This window comes from Schistosoma haematobium, chromosome 3 (assembly GCF_000699445.3).
Source record: "Schistosoma haematobium chromosome 3, whole genome shotgun sequence".
Classification (NCBI taxonomy): Eukaryota; Metazoa; Platyhelminthes; class Trematoda; order Strigeidida; family Schistosomatidae; genus Schistosoma; species Schistosoma haematobium.
In genome coordinates, this window is record NC_067198.1 from 8,623,057 (window position 1) to 8,648,694 (window position 25,638).

Genomic DNA, 25,638 nt, shown 5'->3' on the forward strand with positions numbered 1-25,638 from the left:
ATATTGGGATAAGGTTGGAAAGTCGGTCTCTAGTGGAAGTAACTCTGAGAATAAGGAACCACTGACCCACTCTCAGATAAAGCCACTAGAAAAGGTCGACCCTAAAAATGCACACCTCGCCTTATCCTACGGATATCCGTCTCCGGCGGTAAGGTCTCAGCAAGTACGGAGCTAACACAAAAATTACCCATAAAAAGATCGTGTGTGACCGACCTCAAGCAGTTGTCCATTGAGCACTGCGGTCACGCTCTCAGGTCACTAAGACCACCTTTAATCCAATTTCCTCTTCAGGTACCTCCAGAACAAACCTTTCACGGTGTGGGAAACCGGGAAGTGATAACCGCCCTCATACCTCTAACAGCACTCAAGACCACTGTATTCATAATCAACCTCCGTCTTCACTTCCTATTATTCCTCGTACTTAGCTAACCGGTGTTCGGGATGGTTGGAAGAAAGTTAGGGGCGGCCAAACCAAAACGTGGCATCAGTGCTTGGAGTCACTGACTTTTAGACTGAACCATTTTGAAAGATGCAGATTACTTGGTTGGGTTCTACTTGACTATTGTAATCAATGGTTGGAAACTCTGTGTGACACGGCCCAGAATCGGTCACAATGGCGTCGGTGTATACACTGTTTATCTTTCCACAAACCATGAGATTAAAATCGCTTCATATATTTCTTTCCACGAACTAATTCTTTCTTCCTGTACTATGTCCTCATATGCAATCTTTTTTTATATATTACCACCATTGACTTAACCACTCCTATGAATCCGGTGTTCATCTTTCTGTGCTAATGCGGTATGGCAACTTGGACCGATGCATATGTGCCTGGTCCTACGTTGTAGCTGACTGACTGAAAGTGACCTTAAGACAAATCACCTTAGTGAGGTTAAAAATAGGTTAGAAATTAGTATGAGTAATTAGGATTATGATTTAAAGTTGGAATTTAGGGTTAGGAATTAAAGTAAGAGTTTTCGCCACAAATCGACAACAACTATAATACTGGGATGCTATTTGCATATAAGTATAGATAAGTTTAGCGTCGAAACCTGTTGTATCTGCGTCGCTTATTATTTATACTTGAAAAAACAACGATAAACCAATGCAATTCCCACGATGTGAAGTAAGAACACCGAGACTGGTACAAGCGAAAATTTATTGACCCCAAAATACGACGACGAACCTAGTCAAAAATACACTAATATATTGATCATACACCTATTTCGTTTATTAATTAGAATAAAACCACACATATGAAAAATACCAAGCGTTATAACAAATCACATCCTGCATGTCATGCAGGTCGTAGTTCATGTTAACTTAATACGGGGATATCGTACCTCGAATAGACATCAGTTATTTATTTACTCTCCCGACCGTAGCTGCTACCTCGACGTGGTGGTCCGGCTTGCCTATCGCGATGACCCAACCGAGCTATATTGGATGGAACATATGTTCCTGTAGGTTCTACCATGCCAGATAGGTCGATTGGAGAACGGCAAGATTAAAAGCAGCAACTCAAGGTCTGAGGGCGAAGTCGTACTGGTGACTGTAGAGGAGTGGGACAGCAGTAAGGTGTTTCCCTCGGACAACCAGCATCTGCAGCGATGCCGCCTTCTCACAAGGGAGGAAGGGGTTAGAAAAGGTCGACCCTAAAAATGTCACACCTCACCTTACCTCACGGATTCCCGTCTCCGGTGGTAAGGTCCTTTGAAGGACGGAGCTAACACGTCAAAAACCTCCCACAAAAAGGCCGTGCGCGACCGGCTTCAAGCAGTTGTCCCTTGGGCTCTGCGGTAACGCTACCAGGTCGTTAAGACCAACACTAATCTAACTTCATTTTAAGGTTCCTGAAGAAGTACCCTTCCACGGTGTGGGAAACCGGGAAGTGATATCAGCTATTTAGGTTGACTGGAAATCGTGGGGAACCGAAGTGTGGCTGACGGTCAGTTGAACTGATTCCTAAAGTGTTCTGCCCATCGATCCAATCTCCTGGACTGAGAATGAATAATATATCCATCTTCTTCTGAGATAGTCTCGCTAACAGTTGGGTTCCTAATACCGGTTTCCTTGACAAGTCTGAACAGTTGTCTGCTATTACCCATTGTCACTGCCTTTTCCATCTCGAGCTTTCGCTACCCGCCACTGTCCGCGATCATTGCGCAGGCTTCTTATCAGCCTGACTTCGCTCTTCGTCATGTTCAGAGCCAGAAAGGGATGAGTTTTCGAGCACCTATCAGTGCGGTAGATGCTGCTGAGATCCAGTATTTTCCCCTAACTTTATGGTTTACCTTACTAGTAGATATCACTGCTATTTCCACAGCTTTTTGGGTATCATTCCATGCTGCCTCGGGGTGGGCATCACTTACATGGCTGCGGGATTTGAATCGACAACTGCATCTCTGTGCTAATGTGGTACGGCAACTCGAACTGATGTGGGTACGTACGGAGTTCTACGTTGTTACTGACTGACTGATTCATTTACTCTGAAGAAGCGGCTTGTATAAGTCACGGAACGTCGGAAATACAATTTTCCACTCATTGGGACATAACAAGAAAATTATTATTAAACATTACACTCAAATGAATCAGTGTTATAACGAATAGAATATCACAACAGAGAGGAAATATTACTCTAAATAGTCATCAAATTGTATAAGAGACAATAATTTTCATCAAAAATCACGACTGAAAATCTGATTTCGCCTTTTTATCCCGCCATATGAAAATCCAGGGCTTTCTGTCCTTAATTTCGTTGATTTGCGCATAAGATATAGTCTCTTCGGATGGTAGTCTGGATACGTTATTCAGATAAACCGAAATATCAAGCCTTTGCATATGAGTTTCACTCAAGCAGGTGAGCTTTGTCAGAACCATTAATTTCACCTGCTGCTATCTCACAGATATGATTTAAAAAGGAGCACGTTGTCGTATGGATGTCCCAATTTATCTTTCACTTGTAGACTCATTGATTTCCAAGTTTTGTATTGAGGTAGAGATACTCCAAATCCTCCGACTTTGAAGTTTTCCCCAAAGTTTAAGGAAGCCCTCAAAAGTTTCTTGAAAACAGGGAGATTAGGCTCTGATTCTTGATTTACTTAAAACTGAGAAGCTCAAAAATCATGCTGAAATATTTTACGCAGCTTTAGAAAACAAGCGGGAGCACGTCTACAAGGGACTGTTATTTTAGTTACTGAGCACTAAACAAACGGTGTACGGTTAATCACTACTTAAAACAATGCGATACCAAACTTTAGTTTTCATTCTCAGACTATCTTAACCATACGTTTGTGTTATTACCAATTCCTATAGACTGTTTTCATGTAAATTTCCATCTTAAATTAACTCAGATTTACTGCTTTTCATGCTCTCTAAACACGCAAGACACCTTTAGGCTAGACGCAAGATAACTAACAACTGAATGCTGCTTTACTTACTCTGACCTTGAATATTCGAAAATGATCTCTTCAGTCTTATATCCAATATCTATGACACGAGCTTGTATAAACTGATCGATTCTTTTGAGTTCACTCCTTGTTATTTCATTACGGTTCCGGGTATTTGATAATGTCCAATTGGTGATAGTTCATTCTCTCGACTGCACAAATTCTAGTCATTTTAGTAGTTTTTATATCAGAAGGGTTTTGTGGAGATTGTAGTAATTTCAATGGTTAAGATCATGAGTCAGTTGAAGCTAGACCACCATGGAAACTGTTGTTTCAAAAAATATTATGTGGATAAGTTGGTAGGTAAATAAATGAACCAACCAATTGGTAATGTAGACAGTATAAGAAGACGTAATATGGAAAAAAAGAGGGTATAAGCGGATGATAATGAGAGACTTAGGAAGTAGTTACAGATATGCGGTAACGATAAACGTCGTAATTTGTGAGAAATGCATGAGACACAGCTGATCCAAGAGGAAGAAGATAGTCAGCAGGTAGGTACATGCTTGTCAAGCCTTCTCTCAAGGCTATCCAATGATGGTGCTCCGTTCACTTTAACTGAGAGAGCATTGATTGGTAAACGTAAGAGCACACCTGGGTGTTTGCTCTTCGTTGTACAACATTCCGAGGGTTGCCTCAAGAGGTGCGATAATGATATTATTATAATGTGGTTGGGGTGATTTTTCCTAGCTGTCTCCACATAAAGTAGTGGAGTGCGTTTAACTTGGCTGCATCCCCCATGTAGTTTAGGCTGGTGTCTAAACTCTTCGTGGTTACAAGCGTGATATCACTCTTTGAAGAGATAATCGGGAGCGGATTTCTCTGGATAATGCAAGTGCTTGGTATCAAGTGAGGCAAGCGGTCATTACACAACATTTTGACAAGTTGTTTTGACCCATTGTGTGCTCCTCATCCCTCTATTTCTGTAAGGTCCTTTTGAAGCTCAAGTGAATTCTGACCACCTTATATTGACATTCAGGTCTTCTGTTAGTCCAGCAGATTATTAATAGAGATTAAAAACAGAAGATCTATAGACGTTCATCGTAAAATTCCCGATGTTGGGACCCTATAACCCGTGTGATTACTACTGATCTTTATACAAAGCATTCTTTTATCTAAGTAGTTTTGGAGTTAGGATTCAACGTGGGTCGTTGAATTCTATCTTTTCAACCTCTACTATGAGAAGTGCGCGAGATAGTGTGTTTGAATTGAATTCATCTCTTTTCATAAAAGTTTTGGTTACTACAATAGTTGAAAAAATGACCTGCTTTCCTCGAAAATATCATACTATTTTACTAGATATGCATTTACGTAAAATTGCTTTGCTAAAATAAAAGTATTTCCTCAAATATTCAGTTAAGTCATAAGGTAGTGTCTGGAGGTACTCGACTGGAAATCATGGATCTGGGTTGCTTGTTATTTGAAACTTGTCAGAAGTGTTTAAGTGCTTTTGTGGGATGGACGACACTAAATAGAGTCCACTTGAGAGCACATAATCCCTCAAGATTACGCCTTAGTTACAAGTGCCACATAGAACGAGACCTCGTTCATGCAAGGTTTCCTGTTGACTACCCCCACCCACCATCCAACATCCTAATATGAAGTGCACGATATCAAGTCACTTAGACTAGTGGCCACATTGTAATTCGGTCGAAAAAATTCAGTTAGCACTAAGAGGGACTTGACGTATAAGATATTGGTCACTACTCAGTAGTCAATTAATTCATATAATTAAAATTTTTCCATTATTCTGTAATTAAGATTCATTTTACTCATTCATGTTATGACTTCGTTAGATTGCATAGTAAGTTCCAGATGGAGTTGAGTGATGAGAAAGTTTCCACAACACATTGAAAAACATCAGATCCTTTTATGGATTTTTCAATACCCTTATAGAAAATTTATGTTTAACTACTATAATAAACAACAGCTACGACAAAGACTTCAAGGGAGTGCTGGACAACTGTTTCACCTAAATTCAGGACTCCTGAACGGTGAAGATCCAGGGTTTTATACAGAATCGAGCCCATAACCTACAGGTCTCGTAGCTGACACAATACTTTGAACCGGTGAATCAATAATTGACCGTTTAGACTTCTTGGCTTAATCCACACTGTAATATAGTATGTACATTGTAAATATATCCCAGGTTTTACTAAACTTATAGTCTTTTTATCGGTTTTTAATATTCGTCAATATTTTGGCACCGAATGAAAAAAATTCGAAATCATCTGAGCGATTGGAGTTTAGAAAATCCCGACGTTTTGTCTAGTGAACTTGTCTGGAGTTCTCAAGGGTAATAATCAAAATCATAATGTTTAATAGTCAAATAAAATCTATATTGTATTTATTCATTCGTGTCAGATGTTGACTTTCGTTTGTAAGGTAACGTGAGTCAGTTAAACGTGAATCATATGAAAAGTTCACACTATGAACATAAATTAATATGTGATAATGTGTGTTTATGTGTACATTTGGGTTATCGGTAGTTGACATAAGATGTTGGTTATATTGTTGATATATTTTGGTGATCATTGCACTGAAGAAGTCCAGGCAAGTTTTCTGGATAGAACGTCTTAATTATTTAAATTTCAGTCGCTGAGACTATTTCAAATATAATTTTCACAAACTACGACTAATTTAAAGTTTGATTATTGAATGGTAACCAGTGTCAAGTTCGTCTAGTCTTTGATTTCGATAGAATTATATCGGTCAGTTTTGAATGTGACTTCTAGTCCAAGTGACTCGATATCAGATGTACTATGTTTTGATAATAATTGGTTGAAGGTAGTCGATAAGATACCTTAAACCTAAATCATGCAGAACCTTTCATTTGTTAGCAAGACGTATCTGAATTCTTGAGGGATTTTGATGTTGTATTTTGAGGCCTAACTTGGATCCAAAGCGACTGAATGGTGACGTCTCAGACTAAGGAGCTGGGTGACGTGAGTCCTGATCTTAATCGAAGCACTAATTCTTTTGAGAGTGTAAATACGTCTTGTTGACAAGTACAAGTGTAGTAAATAAGAAGACGAGTGGGGACAATCGAACGTACTTGACACAAAATCACAGGACTTGTTAATAAAACCTAACAATCATTAGGTAAATGCTTAATTTGCAAAATGTTCATCAAATTGTCTCAGACTTCATTGTTCTTGCATTTTCATACAAATTACATTCTGTTTCCATTCTTTACTGTTCGATCTTCTTGTCTCTCTGCTGCCAGACATTCTGTTGACGACTAACGTCATGTACTGCTGATGTCAATATAATTAGCACACAGCACACAAGCAAAAAAAGCATTTCCCATTTAAAATATCACAAATATATGAAGTTTAAACAATAAATTTAATCAGAAAACGATTAATTACCTTTAGCTTACCATTTAGTAACCTTGTGAACTAATAATTATGCCTAATTCTCATTAAATATATATGCCAACAGAAACAGAACAATTACAGTCCTGATTATCAATAATTGGAAATTACCGGCCTTTACTGATAGGATTTATTTTTTTGTTTGGACGTATAATATTTTTAGATAGTCTCTTCAAAATGATCTTTGAACTGGTTGAAATCTGATGAAATTGAAAAAGAGTACAATAGTTTAACCATTACTCTTATATATATATTACTTATTACAAGATATGCTAGTTTACAAGTACTTTCTCATTCGTAAATACACTTAACAAAAATCAAACTTTTTTTTTCACCACTAAACAATGTACTTTATTAAAAGGTAAATATTTTATTTTCTATTATCACTTGAACTATTCCTTAGTTAGAAATTATTATAATAAATAATTTAATCAATTAAACATTTGAGAAAATTCTATTGTGGAGAAAAAGGCAATATAAGAAAAGAAAAATACCTTTCAAGGATGTTTATTCTTATTTTTGGGTATAATTCCCTCTTTATTTTTATGGCTTTTGTTTTAAATAAGTATTATTATTATTACTATTATTATTGAATTTTGAGTTGAGTAAGTTTTCATGTCAATTTTGATTGGTCTAAAAATTATAATAATTATTGTTGAAATAAGGTCATAATTTATAATGAAGATGAACTATAAGGTAATTTGAAGTAATATGGGAAAATTTCCAAGTCCTATCAAATATTAATATAATTGAAATGATATCATTTGTTTTGAATGAATTTAAGGTAAATGGGAGCTTAGCGGTTTAAAAGTTTAATGTTCGTTTGAAAATCTCAAGGTCATGGTTTCAATCCCTGATTGAACCGTAGACATGTACTGCTGAGGAGCCTTATACCAGGATGAAACATTTGTTTAGTAAATTTTGATTTTCAATCATGATCTAACTAATTTCACCTCATCACACAAACTATGAAATCCATTTTATTTATTTAAGTAAGTTGAATTCAGGGAAAAATATCTAAAAACATTTTATAGCTTAAACTGATTTTATTAAAGCGTTTAGTGTAATCATCTATCAAAACGGTTAATTTCTTTATCTTGAATGAAAGATGATAATTTCATCGAAACATTACAGTACTATAAGAAGTAGCGTCATGACAAATATGAGTGTTTATTAACCATAATTTCTTATAAAAGAATAATTAAATGAGTAAACATAGGTAAATAATATGGCACTATTATTTGACTCAACAATATATTTACAATTTTGCATCCAGTACATAGATAATGATCAATTTTCCGGTAAACATATCTCCAAAACGTTGGGTCTGAGTATCATATCAGAAGAATAATGTTAATTCACAATATGTTAGGTGTTTTTATCAAATAAAACATTGTAAATTCAGTGTTCTAAAAAACGATTCAATGGCAAAAAGTCATCCTAATAATCACAAGCTCAGTGAAGCAAAACAGTATAAAAGATGTCAATAACAATTTTTACAACCAAATAACTAGTCAACGAGCGTCGATAATTTCTGTATATATAGTCTGCATTTTATGTGACATTTAAGATTTTACTGTCGAAAAACGGAAGATCGAACGAAACATATTGAGACATTCTAGATCTACTATTCAAAAAAGTATTATAATTTATGAAACCGAATAAAAACATGTGACTGTTTAGCAGTTAATTTTTCCAGTAATCCACTTGTAAATGAAAAACAGTATCAAAACAATTACTGTCAATCGTGCATATTGGCCTGTACAGTTTTGTTCTTTGATTTATTTTAATTAGGAAACCGTTAGAAATAAGATAATATAAAAATGTTTTGCTATGCTGCAAGACTTTTAAAAGTAGGGATTAATCAACCTTCATGGAATCGAACCCAGGACATTTGCAATGGTTATTTTTAAATTTGACTTAACTGTACAAGTAATTCAACCAAGCAATCTGAAAGTTATTTAATTAGACGATTACTTTCTAACTTAGTACATTTCTAGTATGTACTATTTTAATAGTTCAGTTGGTGGTTCAATTCTACTTAGAGTTACACTGTACTTAGTTAGCTCTTTATTAAGTTTATTAATTTTGTTATCCTATTTAATCATAGCTTAGTGACTGAATATATATTAAAAAAACACTATGTGGATCGAATTTCTACGTTTGTGATTATGTAGGTATGGGTGAATTTATTCGTTTACTAGTTATATTTCATAGTTCATATAGGGTCACGTTATTAAGTGTTTAATGCTTTGTTATTTAATTCAGTTAAAGGGATATGCTTGTATCGATGCACATTATTGCTCATAATTAAATTATATATGCTATTGGTGAACTATTTAATCCAATGATATTAAGTTATTGATTATTTGAAAAACTGAAGTATTTACTTCGTAAAGTATAATTAATGTCAGCAAACTAATTTGAATATTTTTATAAATGGATTACTTTCCTGTAATAATTCTGGTTAGTTTTAATAAATGTTAAACTTGTTAAAAAAGACATACGATATAATGTAGATAACAATTTTAATGTTGAACTTGATAGTTTCAAATAATATCAAAAGCGGTTTTGTGGATATTATAGTAATTTCAATAGTTGGAATCATAAACTACCATAGAAAACCTGAAAGCACTGGACGTCCTATCAGACCTATAAGTGGTCTAATCGTTAGGACTGATAGGTTTTGGGTTCGAATCTTGCGAGTAGGGATCGTGGATGCGCATTGCTGAGGAGTTCCACAGTAGGAAGAAACCGCCGTCCAGTGCCTCCAAGTTTTCCATTGTGATCTAGCTTCAATTGACTCATGATCTCAACTATTAAAGTTTCAAATAAATTGAGCATTGGGTAGGAAGACGATGAATAGAAAAACTGTATTTCTGACATATCGTAGCTTAATGTAAGCTACTTTTTCAGAGTAAATAAATAACCGACAATAAATTAACACAGGTTTAAAATACAATCCAATATTTCAAATGTCACAATTCCAGTCACTTCAGCGAGTGAAATAGAAATATAACTAATCAAGCCAATCACTTTTATTATAAGTTTATCTGGAATTTTGAGAGGATCAATGCTATTGGGGAAATCTTACTCTATATTACGCAGCTTGATAACATGATAAGTTACCAATGAGCTGTATGAACCTACTGTATATAGAGGGTATCTTGTGGACAACCTTAAACCTCTTAAAATAGTGTATTCAATCGCTCCACTTAAACTAGTTGTCACACTACAAATTGATCGATTTAATTTGAACGGAGCTAAAAGATCATATAATATGAGACTGGTCATTATTTAGTGAACAAACATTTGTAAGTTATATGTTCATATTAAGACCAAAGTAAAGTATGATTAGTTAAAGCTATTTCTATCAACGTTCTTTTTTATGAAACGGGATTGTTAACTTCATGCTCGATACATCTTCTTTATCCAAGTATGGAATCGGCAGTAAACATAGAAGGGGTCCAGGCGGATCTAGCTATGATTAGTATTATTTTGTAACATTCCATAATTGTACTGATCAAACCTAATTAAAATGTAATGATCTAAAGTTTTATTGATTTAATCTATTAAAACTATTTAGAAATAAATTCACTTGGTATTGTTTGGCTTGTATCTTCCCATTGAGGTTTAAGACTGCAATTGATCAGTCTGTTATTGGCATATGTGCATACTGTGCGTATGCCTCGATATTGCCTTAATTCACAAGCTTTTTGCAAGCAATGATGGATAGTGGCTAGCAGTGGTATCCAGGACGCGCGTTTCATCCTACTCGGGATTGACTCAGTAGCTGAGTGGATAACGCTATGGCGTTTGAAGCGAATGGTACTGGGTTCGAGTCCCAGAGTGAGCATCAACTCTGAGATGCAGGTACATCCAGCTGACGAGTCCCAAATAGGACGAAATGCGCGTCCTGGATCCCACTGCTAGCCACTATCCATTATTGCTTACAAATAGCTTGTGAATTAAGGTAATATCGAGGCATACACACAGTATGCACATATGCCAATAACAGACTGATTATATTTAAAAATAAAATTGAATAAAATCTTACTTATCTTTAATAATATTAAATTCAGATGTCTTAGTTCCACAAATAAATGGGGAAGTTCTCAACAACAACAATAACAAAACTGGATTGAAATCAATAATTACAATTTATATTTAACAAAACTTCATTAATTCCCTTCAGAGTAATGTCAACTGTACTTGAAAGTCAACCATATGCAATATATCCTATTGTGTTTAATCCTTATGAAGTACCAAGTTATAAACGACTAGCTACTTTCAGTAAGTTAATTTTAAAAAAAGTGACAAATAAACAAAAGAACAAGCATTTTAATTCAATGATCAATGTTTTGGTGTGTTATTTAAATATTTAGCTCTTTTTTATCATTTACCAACATTTATAATCATTTATTAACGTTATCAAACACGAATTTACCCTCAAGTTTGATTAACAGTTGACATCGAATAATTTGAGTGAATTATATTTTATGGATTCTGACCGGGTGCTTACAAAAATAATTGAAGAATGAACAGTTTGACTAAAAGATTTAAACGGTAAGGATTATTAGAACAACACATCACTATTACATATGTGCGGATGGATATGTAAGGTCATTTAAAATAGATATGAAAAACAGTGATTATTTACACTTTGGAAACTGATAAGATGAAGTGCGGACTAATTACCGGATATCTGAAGAGTTAACACAAGTTTTAATAGTTGGATCATAGGAAGTTATACAATGAGTGAAAAGGTTATTGTAAACTGAATGTATCTTAATAGACAATAAACTTGTAGCACACTGTTTTTCAACTTTGAATACGTATAACCGATCCAACAAACGTCAGTGTATTTCCACTAAAATCTTAATGTAATTCAGTCACTGAATTAACTATGTATTTGCTTAAATGTGTGCGACTGTTTATATGTCTATTATCTATTCTTTTGTCGGTTGTAAAGATAATTTTAACAGTTCGGTAAGAATTTGTTCATGTTTAGGGAGGGGCGGTTTTTCATCATAAATATACTTTGCTTCACCTAAAATATGAAAATTTTATCAGGAAAAAACACCTAGCAATTGTTGAAAGTTTCATTTTAATAAAAAGAATTAACTTCTAATCAATGCACTTATTTGACATAGTCGATATAACATACTCTGTCTAATAAGTGCTTAACTGAGGTCATAGAGACTTTATGTCACAAAGCGTAAAATACTCCAATATCATTCCTTTCAACTCATCTCTCACTTGTGGAAGTTATTTGTAAATCTTTGAATTGTTTAAACATCATTGGACATCTTCAGAAGTTAAATTTTACAGAAGCCTGTTCAGTAAAGAATTTGTGATTAAGTATTAGAAACCCTATCGGGAAAATTGTGAAACATCAAAAGTGGAAGTTTGAGATAAAACGTTGAAGAAATATTTTTTTTTAAGATATGTAGACTGAATTTTTGAAAGTAGAAATTTATGTACTCAGTTCATCTATTTATTGAACAAAGTTATAGTATATAAATCTGCTATAGTAGTTGTTCTAAAAATGTTCAACTTTACCGATTGTTTGAGTAGGAAAAGTGACATCGAAAGGATATTCACTTAATCGATATCCAATATGTGGTAAGGTAAATCTACAAGCGAATCGTAATTAAATAGTATTGAAGTTAGTGTGGAAAATGATGGAAGTAGATAAATTATTACATATACAAAAATGTAATAATATGGTGGAAGTCGATAAATATGTTCAACGATAGGGGATCTAACGATCAACCGGACAATATTGATGTTTGAAAGGTGATAAACTCACGCTTATCTTAAAGTATTATGATAGTTGAAGTAAGATTCGTTTGAAAGAAGCATTAGTGTGGTCTTTCATTTTTGGTTTAAATTGTGTAAGGAAGCCTAAACTTTCTGCTTTAGGCTTACTTGATGGATGAAACAAGTAATCAAAAGTTTAGAGGAATATAAGTTTGAGTCATTTTCGGTATTATCAAAGTATTCACTTGTTGTATTCCTCAGAGTCTTGATTATCTTCTTAAAGAATATAACTTGTCCGAATCTTCTCCATTTCTATTCGAGGACTATTTGTTTGATATAATCACGATGTAAACTAGGTAAAAATAAGTGGGGGTTCAGTAGACTATTATGCTCACAAAATGATAGAAAACTATGTCTCTATCGTAACACGAGTGTTGAAATTCTCTGTCCGATTATCAAACATCCAATGGTGGAATTTACTGTGCAACGGTTTTCAAATTAAACCACCTAGAAAGCTTTGATCTATGTCAAGCTAATTCTCAACGTCTTCTTGATGAGAAGATTATACTCATAATTTCTAGTCGACACTATACTGAGCTAAGTAACATTTTTTCTCCGTATTAGCTTTACTGGAAACTCAATTACGATTAATCATTGTGTAAATTCATCTAATATAATTGTAAATGGATGAGAATTTCCAAATGGATCGACAACTATGCTTTCAAATTTCTATTAGCTTTTATGAAACCGTTATTTTCTCTGATAAACTGAATCTAATCCACAAAATGATACTAATTGAATGGGTATAGTCATATTCTTGATGTTTGAATGTGTTCATTTACATTCTGTGTTACTGTGTTACATTATCTGTCAAGGACTATTCAAATGAATTTATAGAATTAACTTTCATTATTATGAAATATCAAAATATCCAGAAAAATATTTCATATTTTCTATACTACATAGATATGAGTAAATAAAATATTATGATGCCCATATATTATCATTGTTCAATAAAAACCTTCCATAGCACATCTATTTTGAAAGTAAAAGAACACAATAAGACATATTTATAATCATTTAAATGTATATTTTTATTTATTTATCTAAGGTGGTATTCCATTTAAAGAACTTGATAAAACATACACTGATAATCATTTAACCGATGAGATAAGATCAAAAGATTGTTCCACTACGAACTCTTCTTCATTATGTTTAAATGAATCTGATGTACAAAAATATTCAACAATCATTAAAAAACAAGTAAATAATGAAAATAATAAACAAATGAAACATAAATCATTATTTAAAACAATTAAAAAACAATTACAAGATAGATGTGGTATAGGAAATAATTGGTTATTAACATCAAAAATCAAATTAATTCCAAGAGTAAGTTAAACAATAGAATATATATATATATATATTGTTTTTCATCAACTTGATGGTATTTATTTATTTATTTATTTTAACACATAGATATTGGTACAAGGAGGCACCGAATACATATGCGCCACACAAATCTAGTTTTATTTGTGTGAGGTCTATGATACTGACCGGGTACACAAACCGAAGCAGATGGTTTACTTAGGGGGCCACACCCCGAGCCTTCGACCTGAAGGTTTGATCCACAAGGCAACGGAGCATCGTAAAGGGATGCAGTCACATGGTAGCTGGTGGCCAATAATTGGTTCATACACCATTTGTTCCTTCAAGATACTGGAGCACATGTGCACCATTGGTTTGGAATCAGAGTTTTCCAACTCCACTAGGTGGACTCTCCATGTCCACCAACCCGGTTAAAGCACCGGACGTTCGCTTTTCGTCCTCCCAATTTCGTAAACAACATCCCCCCACGAGAAGGCAGTGAGTAGGACTTCCCTGGCAGAGGCTATATACGCGTGTCCATGTGAGAGCATTTCGAGTTGGAGAGCGGACTTTTCGCACTCTCGGCCGTACCACAGCATTTGAGGGCTGATGGTATTTGACATAGTTATAGGTAATTGACAAAAAATCCTGCCTAACCAATATTTTTATTATTTGATTAAACATATTTAGAATATCTAGGTAACTATTAATTATATAGGTACTCAGATACTTATAATCGATTGTTATAACCATGAGGGCTACTAATGTAAATTAGTGAATTGAGACAACAATAATAAATGGAATACACTGAACAGTTATTCTTATAAAATGGTATCATACAGAATCATATAGGATTCTGTAAAGGACATCTAATATGTGAAAGCAGAGGATTATCATTGACCAAAAATTTTTTTGATTTTTTAACTAAGATTCCTAATCAGCCTTGGATTTTAATGGGGATTCGGTTAAACGGTGAATATCTATTCAGAAGTAAAATAATGTATCTAGTGGTATTAGTCAAACTATAAAACAGGATAAATTTCGGTTGGAAGTTGCGTGATCTCGACCTTATCGATGGCAAGCACGCATCTGAATAGCTGATTAAACTAATTCCTATCAGTCATTCATAGTTGTAGATTGAAAAGAATAAATTACAATCGTCTAAGTTTAGCCGATCAGTCATTACGCAATTGTAATAATTTTTTGAATCATTGGTACATAGAATATTTTAAAGTCGGCTTAAAAAATTAGAGGCTTTTAACCCTTATTGCGATGAAACGGTTACAAATTAGGCCATTATAATGGCTACTTAGAAACCTGACAAAATTGAAATGCTGTAAGTTTTCATTCAGGACTGGTCGCCAACACAACTAACATTAGACAAAAGTTTCCTGACACAACCCAGTACTTATAAACAATGAGAATTAACAATATTTCTGTAAAAGAAGAATTTGAAAATATCCCTAGAGTTTAAGAAATTATTTTCCAATAAATAAATAATGTCAGGAAGGGTTTTGTGGATATTATAGCAATTTTAATAGTTGAGATCATGAGTAAATTGAAGCTAGATCACTATAAAAAACCTGGAAGCACTGAACGGCCGTTTCGTCCCACTGTAGGACTCCTCAGCAGTGCGCATCCACGATCCCGCCTCGCGAGATTTAAAAAAAAACCAAATTCATAAAACAGATTTTCAATACGTTCAGTAATTTAACTTCATGGTATCAGTCATATAAGACAATGGATATAATGTTATGAAAACTACAGTGAATGTATATTAGTTCTTGTTTGTGTGAAAGTTATTCTGAAAGCTTGTCTAAATGTTTAAAGATAAAATCGTTTTTTATGAAAGGAAATTCTCTGTTTTCCAGACAACATTTCTGTTGAATAGTGTTGTGTTCTCTGAACTAGTTGGTTTAATTACTAATTTATAATCGTCGTTCTGTATGAAATCATTCTGTAGGTTATTTTAGTGATATCATATATTTTTTCGTCATTGTTTTCCCATTTGTTATCTTGCTGGATTGACTTCAGATAATCAATCGACCTGCCGGGATGTATCTATAGACTGGATTTATAACAATATGTTTATTGATTATCTGCTGATGCGAATGTTATGTCATCAGTTCTTTGAGTTTCCTAGAATAACTCTCTGATATCGTTCAGAACGACAATGAAATAGTTGTCATTAAACCATCTAACACAGAGAACACAGCCAATAAATCATCTAGCTAAAATATTACATCACCTCCATTTGAAAGAACTAGTTAAACCCGTTTGATTTATTTAAAATGACTGTTGAGTAATAATTCTTTAGCGAATGATCCCATTGACTACTGCATAAGTTTACGTGACACAATTGTAAACAATTATTTACATTCTCAAATATTATTCTCAGCTGATGATTTATTGAAAACCGTACTGTAATAAAATATACATGATTTTTCAGCAAGTAGTTTCATCCAAGAAACCAAGTATACCAACTCCAAATATGGATTTATTACAAGTGAATGTTTTAGATACAAATAGAAATAGTTATACTTCCAAAACAAATCAATCAACTTCTCATGAGCAAACATTAATAAAAAGACCACATTCAGTTGCATCCGTGAGTTGATTATTTTTGGATTTTGAACTAACTATAGTCAACAATAGAATATTGTCAAGTGTCAAATATGTAAGGTGCTCTTAAAAATAAGCAAATTTAAAAAATGATACGTCTCGTTTCAGTATTTGCTAAAAAAAATAAACACAGTGGTAATATAATTAGCAATGACTTAAAATAAGTACTGGAAATTAACAAAATCAAAGTCATTTCTTTCAACTATAACCTTTAATCCATTCTTGTGATTTACAGAATTTTGATCTATATGCTATCTATTGACTGAAATGCTTAACAAAATTATACAAAGTACAGACATTGTAGTATTGTTAAAATTGAAACTTATAGTTTGTTTAAAACGTCAAATGTTCACATATTTTTAATCAAAATAATTATGCAATAAATAAATAGATTTACAACTATCTAATATTTTTGTGATTCTGTATCACGGACTAATGTTAAACAAACAAATGTTAGAAAACAGAAACCTGTTTCGTCTTTGTGTGGGATTTCTTAACAGCATCTACCCATAAACTCGTCAGAAGTCGAACCCAGGACTTTTAAACCTCAAGGTGAGCATACAGTTTACAGATCACTGAGTTGGCATCGACTTGTTTATTTCAATAAATTTAGCTGACTTCCCAATATAACGCTGCCATCATCTATTGTTATTAGTGATAACTGTTTCACGTTCAACACTGTGGGATACCTTTGACCGCGGTTTTCCGGAAATTACCTCTGTAACTTGATCACCAGTAATATTTTCAGGAGTTTTGGGCATTGAAGTCTTGAAGACTGCTTAATTTTGTAGTTTGAGGTTGAGGACTAGCCTTGGTTGTTTTATTGTACAAATCGGTCTTCTAAAGCTACTTAAAAATTCAGACATATTGTGTTTTACAAGTCTTTGTTCGTTACATCAAACAAAAGATGGAATATAATCTTGAAGCCAAGCCATATGATTGCTCTGTAAGTTAAATTTAATGATAGTCAAATCCAGTCAACAAATCCCACTGAACTTGTTCTCGTGAATGTTGTGACATATTGAGAAAGTGTATCTACTAGAAAAAAAGAAATGATAATTACCGAAATTCTGATGTTTAATATATCATCGATAGAAGGTGGTCAGAATTTTTTACTGTACCAGAAATAATTAGGATGTGTATGTATGCTTACAACCCCGTTGAATAGCATTACATTTCGGCACATGAGGAGACCAGGGAAATATAGACAATATTTTAGCTTCGTAAATCCTTATAGAACTTCCTTCGCATGTTTATAACGTTCTGACAGACTATATAGTTAAAAATGTATCTTACTATTTAAAGTAATGAAATGTGCTATTCTTTCTAAAATTATAGTACTTATAATGTTTACGGTTATTGAATATTCTCCCTATTTTATTGAATCAGTTCACTGATGACTGTACATTATCTACCTGCGTACTATTAGTTTATATATCATTCATACTGATTCCCATTCAATCAACTCCATCAGCTTTTGACAAAACTCTAACGTGACCTTGAAATGTGATATAACGCGTATATATGAAATACATATTGATAGAAAAATTGTCATTAAGAATTTTAGTTACAGATTTAAGTTTTAAGTAGTTGATGATTTCCTGGCTGTTCTAACCAGTTGAATCAAAAGACGTAGATCGATTTCCATTAATTTATTCGAATGTCTTCATAACTGCTGAGATATTAAAAGCGAAATATCAATTTTTTCCATGCTGACAGTTTAGCTTTTTAGAGCATTTTGATGCTGTATTGGGTAATAAAAGCAGTCATCAATAAACGTTATATTTATTATGTTTATTCGCAGACACATTCAAGACTTTCAAATCAGCTTAATCCAGAATGTGATACTAATATATCAACTGCTAGTTCGCGTAGCAGCAGTAAACGTTTTCCATATTTGTATGAAGAAACCATTGCAAGGACCAAACCCAACAGACCAAATAGTGCTCCATGTATTGTAAGTATCTACCAATATTTCTCATGATATGTCTGTAATATTTTCTTTACTAACGTAAATTTATTTCAAGGGTCGAGATCATGAGTCAATTGAAGCTAGACCACCACGGAAAACCTGGAAGCACTGGACGACCACTTCGTCCTATTTTAGGACTCCTCAGCAATGCACACCCACGATCCTGCCTCGCGGGATTCGAACCCAGGACCTATTTATTAATCTGGAAAGTTTCTGTTACCTATTCATATTCGTATCGAAACTGTTTTGAAAGGTGATAAAGAACATGCGATTTTCAATATTCAGTGATATTTGTAAGTATCAATGTCAAGGTTGGACTTAATAGTTTCAAATAAATTGAGCTTTGAGTAGAAAGTTAATAATAAATATATTGGAATATAATAAAAATACATATTTATTATTCAGGGGTATTTGTTTAAAAACCTAGTTTGCTTATTAAGGAGAGTAAACTAACAGATAAGTAGAATAAAAGTAATTTCTTTACTTCGCCACTTGAGTAATGTTGAAGCGAAAAATTATAATACATGGGTAAATCCGAAAAACTTGAAAAGCAAGGACCATGTTAAGTAGAAATTTCCCTTTAAACTTTTCTGGGAATACAAAGTTGAATTCAAGACAGTAACCTCCACATGAGATAAGCTTTGATGGTATTCAAAACTGCAATGATAGCTCCTCAACTAGATCGTCTATGATGTGCCCAATAGTGACTAGCGTAGAAAGGAAAGTTTCATAGTTCTTGTGAGAACCTGTGACCAGTCGAGTTCAACCGTTTTCAGTGTGCGTAAGCTACTCACTAATAATAATGTAAAATGGTCGCGCACTATCGCGGATTGATTTAAGTTAAAATTGAAAGCCATTGAATTCAACTTCAGTGTTCTAAAGGTTAGGCGTTTATATGGGGAACCAGAAGGTCATGGGTTAGTTTCTGGTACGCGGTCATGGGTGTACACTGCCAAGGCTTCACATACAGGAGCAAACCAGCTTTTTACGGTTCCTAGCTTCCAACGATTATCTGACTTATGTCGGTAACATATCTCAATATACCATCTAGCTCAGAGAATTCAATATCACCAAAACGATGATTAATAAAATGGGTTACTTATCTTGAAGTTGAATAATGTACATTTAAGATGAAGAAAATTTACATGTTAATTTCATGTGGAAATTCTTCAATCACCAAGAAGAATAATCAACTTCACTTTCATATCCTTATTCATGACGGCTTGAATTTTGTTGAGAAAATTCATTCAAACAGATGAAATGAAGCGGGAATTATTATTATTATTATTATTATTATTATTATTATTATTATTATTAACCATGACTTTATTCAATACTCTATCTTTACTATAATACAGAATTTTCTTTTACAATCAATATGTATTTGAAATAACTAGATAAATAATCAAGAATTAAATGGAGTTTTTTAAACAAAAAAGAATCTGTACAACGTTTCATTAGAGATATGTTTAAGGATACAAGTTATTGACTAGGTCACCCCTGACAACCAGTTCGTCGCGTAGTATAGTTGCGTGATAAGGTATTGTAGAGCATTTATACATTTGATTGCGTGCATGGATTCTAATGTATTAGCGTCTCGTTCTACTAGAAGATATACAAGGAGACAAATGTGAATGAAGTGAATGGTTAGTATCTGCTAAGATAACAATTGCTAGGAGTTTGTAAGAATTTAAATATCCATCTGCAACCATATACATAATAAGCTCAAGAGATTCGTCACATGCCCTGGTAACTTCCCTCAGCACTCCCCGCAATACGGCAAAATCTTTTCTCAAAAGCCCAGGAAAGAGTAATTGGGAATAGTAAAGAACATTATATCATACATAATAATTAGATTGTAAAAGTGAGTAGGGAGCAATGCCAAAAACATGTGGTCTGCTTGTATAGTAATTCAAAAGGAAAACTTCCCTCGGTATCAATAAAACATGAATAGACCAAGAGAAATCAGAAGAAAAACTTACTTACTTACACCTGTCACTCCCAATGGAGCATAGGCCGCCGACCAGCATTCTCCAACCCACTCTGTCCTGGTTTTTTCGTACTACTTACATTTGGTTTTTCTTATTTTTGTCTTCTGTTGTTGTTGTTGTTTTCGAGCTTTGTAATTATCTTGGATTTCTTGGGTTTATCAGTATCCCGAAGAAAGGCCGTATTGAACTTTTGTGCTGTTGTCCGCCCGATTGTCAGGGGCTTCTTGAATTTCAATTTCATCTTGACGACCAGCAAGTGATGATCTGATGCTATATCAGCTCCTCTCTTAGTTCTCACATTCTCCATTGTCCTCCTGAATTTTTTGTTGATGCAGATATGGTCGATTTGGTTCTGCGTAGTGTGATCCATGGAAGTCCATGTGGTTTTGTGTATGCGTTTGTGTGGGAATATAGTGCCACCTATGACCAGTTTATTGAAGGCACATAAGTTTGCAAATCTCTCACCATTTTTGTTTCTTTCTCTCAGTCCATATCGTCCCATTATGTCTTCATATCCGGTGTTGTCCATTCCAATCTTGGCATTTAGGTCTCCCATCAGAATGGCCAGGTTCTTTGTTTGGCACTTCTCGATGATTGACTGCAGCCTATTGTAGAATTGATCTTTAGCGTCTTCATTGTAGTCGTTGGTAGGAGCATAGCATTGGATGACGTTCATTGAAATGCCATTTTTTTGTTTTGAAGGAGGCTTTGATGATCCTTGGTCCATGAGATTCCCATCCTATAAGTGCATTTTGTGCTTGTTTGTATAGCATCAATGCAACTCCTTGTGTATTTGGGGCATTTTCTTCTTCATGGCCGGAGTATAACAGAAGCTCCCCTGAAGCTAGTCGTTGCTGTCCAACTTGCGTCCAATGTGTTTCACTGATCTCAAGCACCTCCAGGTTGTATCTCCTCATTTCTGCAGCAATTTGGAAGACTCTCCCGGTGTCCCACATTGTACGAACATTCCATGTACCTAAATAAATGGTTGCTCTGGTTGTCAGAAAGGGGCATCGGCCTAGTGGCTTCCGAAGGAATTCGGCTTTCATCATGAGGCGTCATAGTTCTTCTAAATGAAGACCTTCTGACTCCCAGGGCAGAGTTTAAAAGGTTTGAATAATTTTTTCTGGTTGGCGTTTTTTTGGCGAGTTAGTTTTCTACGGGATGTGTTCACTAACCCCATGCCCAACCCTCCTCCTTTACCCGGTCTTGGGACCAGCAATAGCCTCAGAGGGACTCCCGGTGGAGTTAGAAGAAAAACTTACACCAAGATGAATGACCTATGACACTTGTCAAGGAATCCCCATTAATACAAACTTTGTGAGATTCCGATAGGGTGCTTAATTGTTGTTCATGTTTCCCGCTAAATTTAACAGTTTGATATTTAGACGGATTAAGTGTGAGACCATTAAAAACAGACTACTGTTCAATAAGAGACAAGAACTCATTCATTTTAAGGGGATGTGAAGTGGAAAAAATCGTTGTACATACAGTGAGATCATCCGCATATCTAATAAAAGTGTTTCCTATGGAAGATGGCAGATTATACAGAAAAAAATGAGAAAAAGAAGTAGAAACAGCAGCTTTTCGTGACGTATTTTCCTGAGTTAAAGACATTAAACATTGTTCTCCAAGTGCAGTATGTTATCCTCATCTAGAGAAGTAAGAACACATTCAATTGAATACTTAGCTAACAATGTTGATGCTGTCAAACTTGTTTAGTAGTAGTGGTCTTAGAATAGAGTCAAAGGGAGAGGTATAGTTTAGAAATGCGCGTCGAACCCAATCCATACCCCTTTCCAGACTGAACACTATATTATGATGCGGAACAACAGAAACATCTAAGGAATTGAATTGGATGAATCCGCTCTTTACTGTAAGTTGAAGTGGGATTAGCAATAGATTTTATATCGTTTTTAGAAAAGGTATAATTTTTGCTGTGGGTTTGAATTTTGCATTTTTTTTCACCAGGTATTTTCATAGATATTAGGTCTATATCTTTCTTCATATTTTCGATATAAAATTAGTCGAGGACTCGTTAAAGATGCTCGTGGTGGGATGACACAGAACGTCAATGCACTTCTTAAAGGGGAGGTTCGGGATTTCACTAGATTGGGACAAGTTAAGTGACTGAAGTTATTTTCGAAGATGAATTTTGGTGAAAAGCGAAACACAACTCTTCTTCAAACTTGTGGATATAATGAAGCATGACGTCAAATGACTGACTTAGAAAAGACTTATTCAAGTCGCAAACATTAAGCTAGGTATCTTCACAAATGCAAGGTAGTATACATTACTTTAAATCAGCATAACTAATAATGACTATTCAAGCAAATAAATACAGTATCAATTAGATCATGTTTTTATCTTCCCAAAATGTTTAGTTTGTTTAGAAGAACAGTTCAAATTTAATGAAATAAACAATTAAATACATTTTATCTATAATTTAATACTACTAACTAGTAAGTAAATGAATCACTTGGAATTTTTCGGCCTGTAAATCATTTCAAAGATATTTGTGTTTTAATTCTTGAATTAAATTTAGCTGGACGAATATGATAGAGCTGCCCCAGTTATTTCAGAACTAGAAGGTAACATGGCGGACACTGAGTCTGTTGTATCAGTTAGTGCTAGCAATACTGACCAAGAGTCACCGGCTTTCACATCAGACGAGAAATCATCAGATCAAACAGCTGGAAGAGAGGATGAGAAATTAGACGAAAGTACCAAGATTTCCCCAGCGATATTTGATAGGAGGTTATTAAAAGAATGTAAAATTGTGTTAGAAGATGAATATGATCAAGCTTTGAGATGTTACGGATGGAGAATGGAAATACCTGGTGATCCTCTCAATTTAAAGTAAGAATATGAAGTTTTATTTGACATTGGAGGTGATAATTATTTACCAGCTTTTGGTAAATGTGATTGGTAAATACTCACATATGTATATCATTATCTGACAGCTCACTGAGCGTATATACGTTACGTCACCACAGTATTTTTCGATGGAGATAAGTTTGAGATTCATGAAATGCGTGCGCCCACAAATATGGTGTAGTGAACAAGAACACGAGTGGGAAAAATCGAATGTATTTAACACGAAATTAGTTAAATATAAATAACTCTAAAATAATATAGGTGATATATTTCTTTAAACAAAAAGATGCTTCATTAAGAAGTAAAATGATCATGTGGAAGATGAATCTAACTCAAAACGTCTAGATAAATATCTTCATTTAAACTAAGGATTTCGTGAGACTAGTCAGTGATTCAGGTCAAATATGAAAACTTTCATTTTTGATATACATTTTACATAAACTCATAGTATCCTCGAAATGAGACATGGGTATGATGAAGAATGTATGATTTTCAACTTTATTTTATAACTAGTGAAATGTATTTGAATATTTCACAGTCATTGTCAATGTGACCGAATGCAGTCAGTTCATAAATATCAAACTTTTGTATTTTTTAGACTGTAAGTTGACAATTACCGTCACGATGAGTCACATTTATAACGTATCATTCTGGAGACCGTTGTACTGTAATAAACAATACTCTAACAAAAAACACCAAGTAAAATCTCTTCTTTTACTGTTCGTTTTAGATCCAAATTATTACCTAAACGATTACCATACACTGTTAAATTACATCTACAACCAACTTTAGGTCAACCACCAAAAATGACGAAACAAAATCTTGAAACATTCTTTCAACCAACTGTTAAAATCCCAATACCAAGTTTCACTATCCATCCAGATTTTAATTCGGAATTTTATAATGCACGTAGAAATTATTTGATTAAAAAAGATCTTTGGAATTACGCAACACGTAATTATTCATTTGCATATTAGACTATTATGTTATGTAATAAAATATTATCCACTTATATATACGTTTTATTCACTATGAAAGAATTGCTTCAGTATGTAGAATATGCTTTATGTATGACACACATGTAGAATACAAGATATTTTAGTGATGTATTCAACGAGTTTGGTGGAGAGGGTGATATTACTGTAATGAATGACAATGATTTTCATAGTGTCAGCCTTTTCATTTTAGAAAAATCAGGGTAATCGAAACCATCCTACTAAATTCTCGGTGTATATTTCATTAGGCATGTAACTTACTCTGTTTACAGATAACTGATGAACTATATTCTGAGTAGATATTCCAGATTAACTATTATAGATAAATTGTTTGTCACATTTATATTGGCAAAAGGACTAGAGATATAGTGAGGTATTTTTAAACGAATATTTTTAATAAGTTCAAGTACAAAAACCTCATATACTTAAAGTCTCACAAATAGGCAGACATTATAACATAGCTACTGTTATGACTTTATGTCTTGCTAGTTATCACGTGATTTACCCACCAATCAAAATACGACTTTCACAGTCTTGGCACTGTGCCGAACCAATGACGTTCGACCGGTATTAGCAGCCTAGCGTCCTTATTGGTCTTAAGTCCGCCTAGCCCGTCCACTTCAGTCCAAAACACCAATACCAGCTTCCAGTATGCGAATCGTATCATTTATTTCAGACATACTGGGTATATATATCAAATAAACAGACTGCAACGCACCATAAAATGGGAAATAACACTTGTACACAATAAAGCCAAAAAGTGGCTGTGAACGTGAGAGGCAGTAGTCAATAAACTGAACATAGCTTAAGAACAGTAAATCGTACAATAATAAATTATAGGTCAAAATAAAGCTTATAACAAGGGGAATATAGATATACATAATCTAGTCACTGAATATTTATACCATGAGAATATATAAATAATATTAGTCCATTAATGGGTTGCAGATGTTACTCGTAACGTAATCTTCACTAGGATATAACAGCTATCACCTTGTCCGTATATACAAATTGTCATGTCAGCTCTACTAATGCATGTGAATTTGGCAGCAAACGTTTTTATTCAAAAAGCTGATCGATACAAACGTAAAAAAGTTATTATTACTTCAAAATTTAAAGTATATGTCAAATCTAAATTCGTCTGTAGTTAAAAAATAAATTTATTTCAAACCATCTTCTACCCAACGTCAAAGTAATGCCATGTTCCCTATATATTCCACATCA

At 34.0% G+C, this 25,638-nt stretch overlaps 1 protein-coding gene across 2 annotated transcripts; it reads left to right on the top strand.

Annotated features, from left to right (window-relative positions):
- The first annotated feature begins 9,241 nt into the window (after positions 1-9,241).
- Positions 9,242-24,431, top strand: MS3_00004943 (uncharacterized protein). Of its 2 annotated transcripts, XM_012942113.3 has the most exons (7): positions 9,245-9,292; positions 10,909-11,119; positions 13,701-13,981; positions 16,407-16,565; positions 18,384-18,536; positions 23,088-23,401; positions 24,150-24,431. In XM_012942113.3, exons 2-7 carry the CDS (start codon positions 11,026-11,028, stop codon positions 24,394-24,396), a joined length of 1,248 nt encoding a protein of 415 aa, XP_012797567.1. In that variant the 5' UTR covers positions 9,245-9,292; positions 10,909-11,025; the 3' UTR covers positions 24,397-24,431. The 2 variants fall into 2 exon arrangements, with proteins under 2 accessions (XP_051068863.1, XP_012797567.1); XM_051212936.1 differs by lacking the exon at positions 16,407-16,565 and having other exon boundaries at positions 9,242-9,292.
- The last annotated feature ends 1,207 nt before the right edge of the window (positions 24,432-25,638 follow it).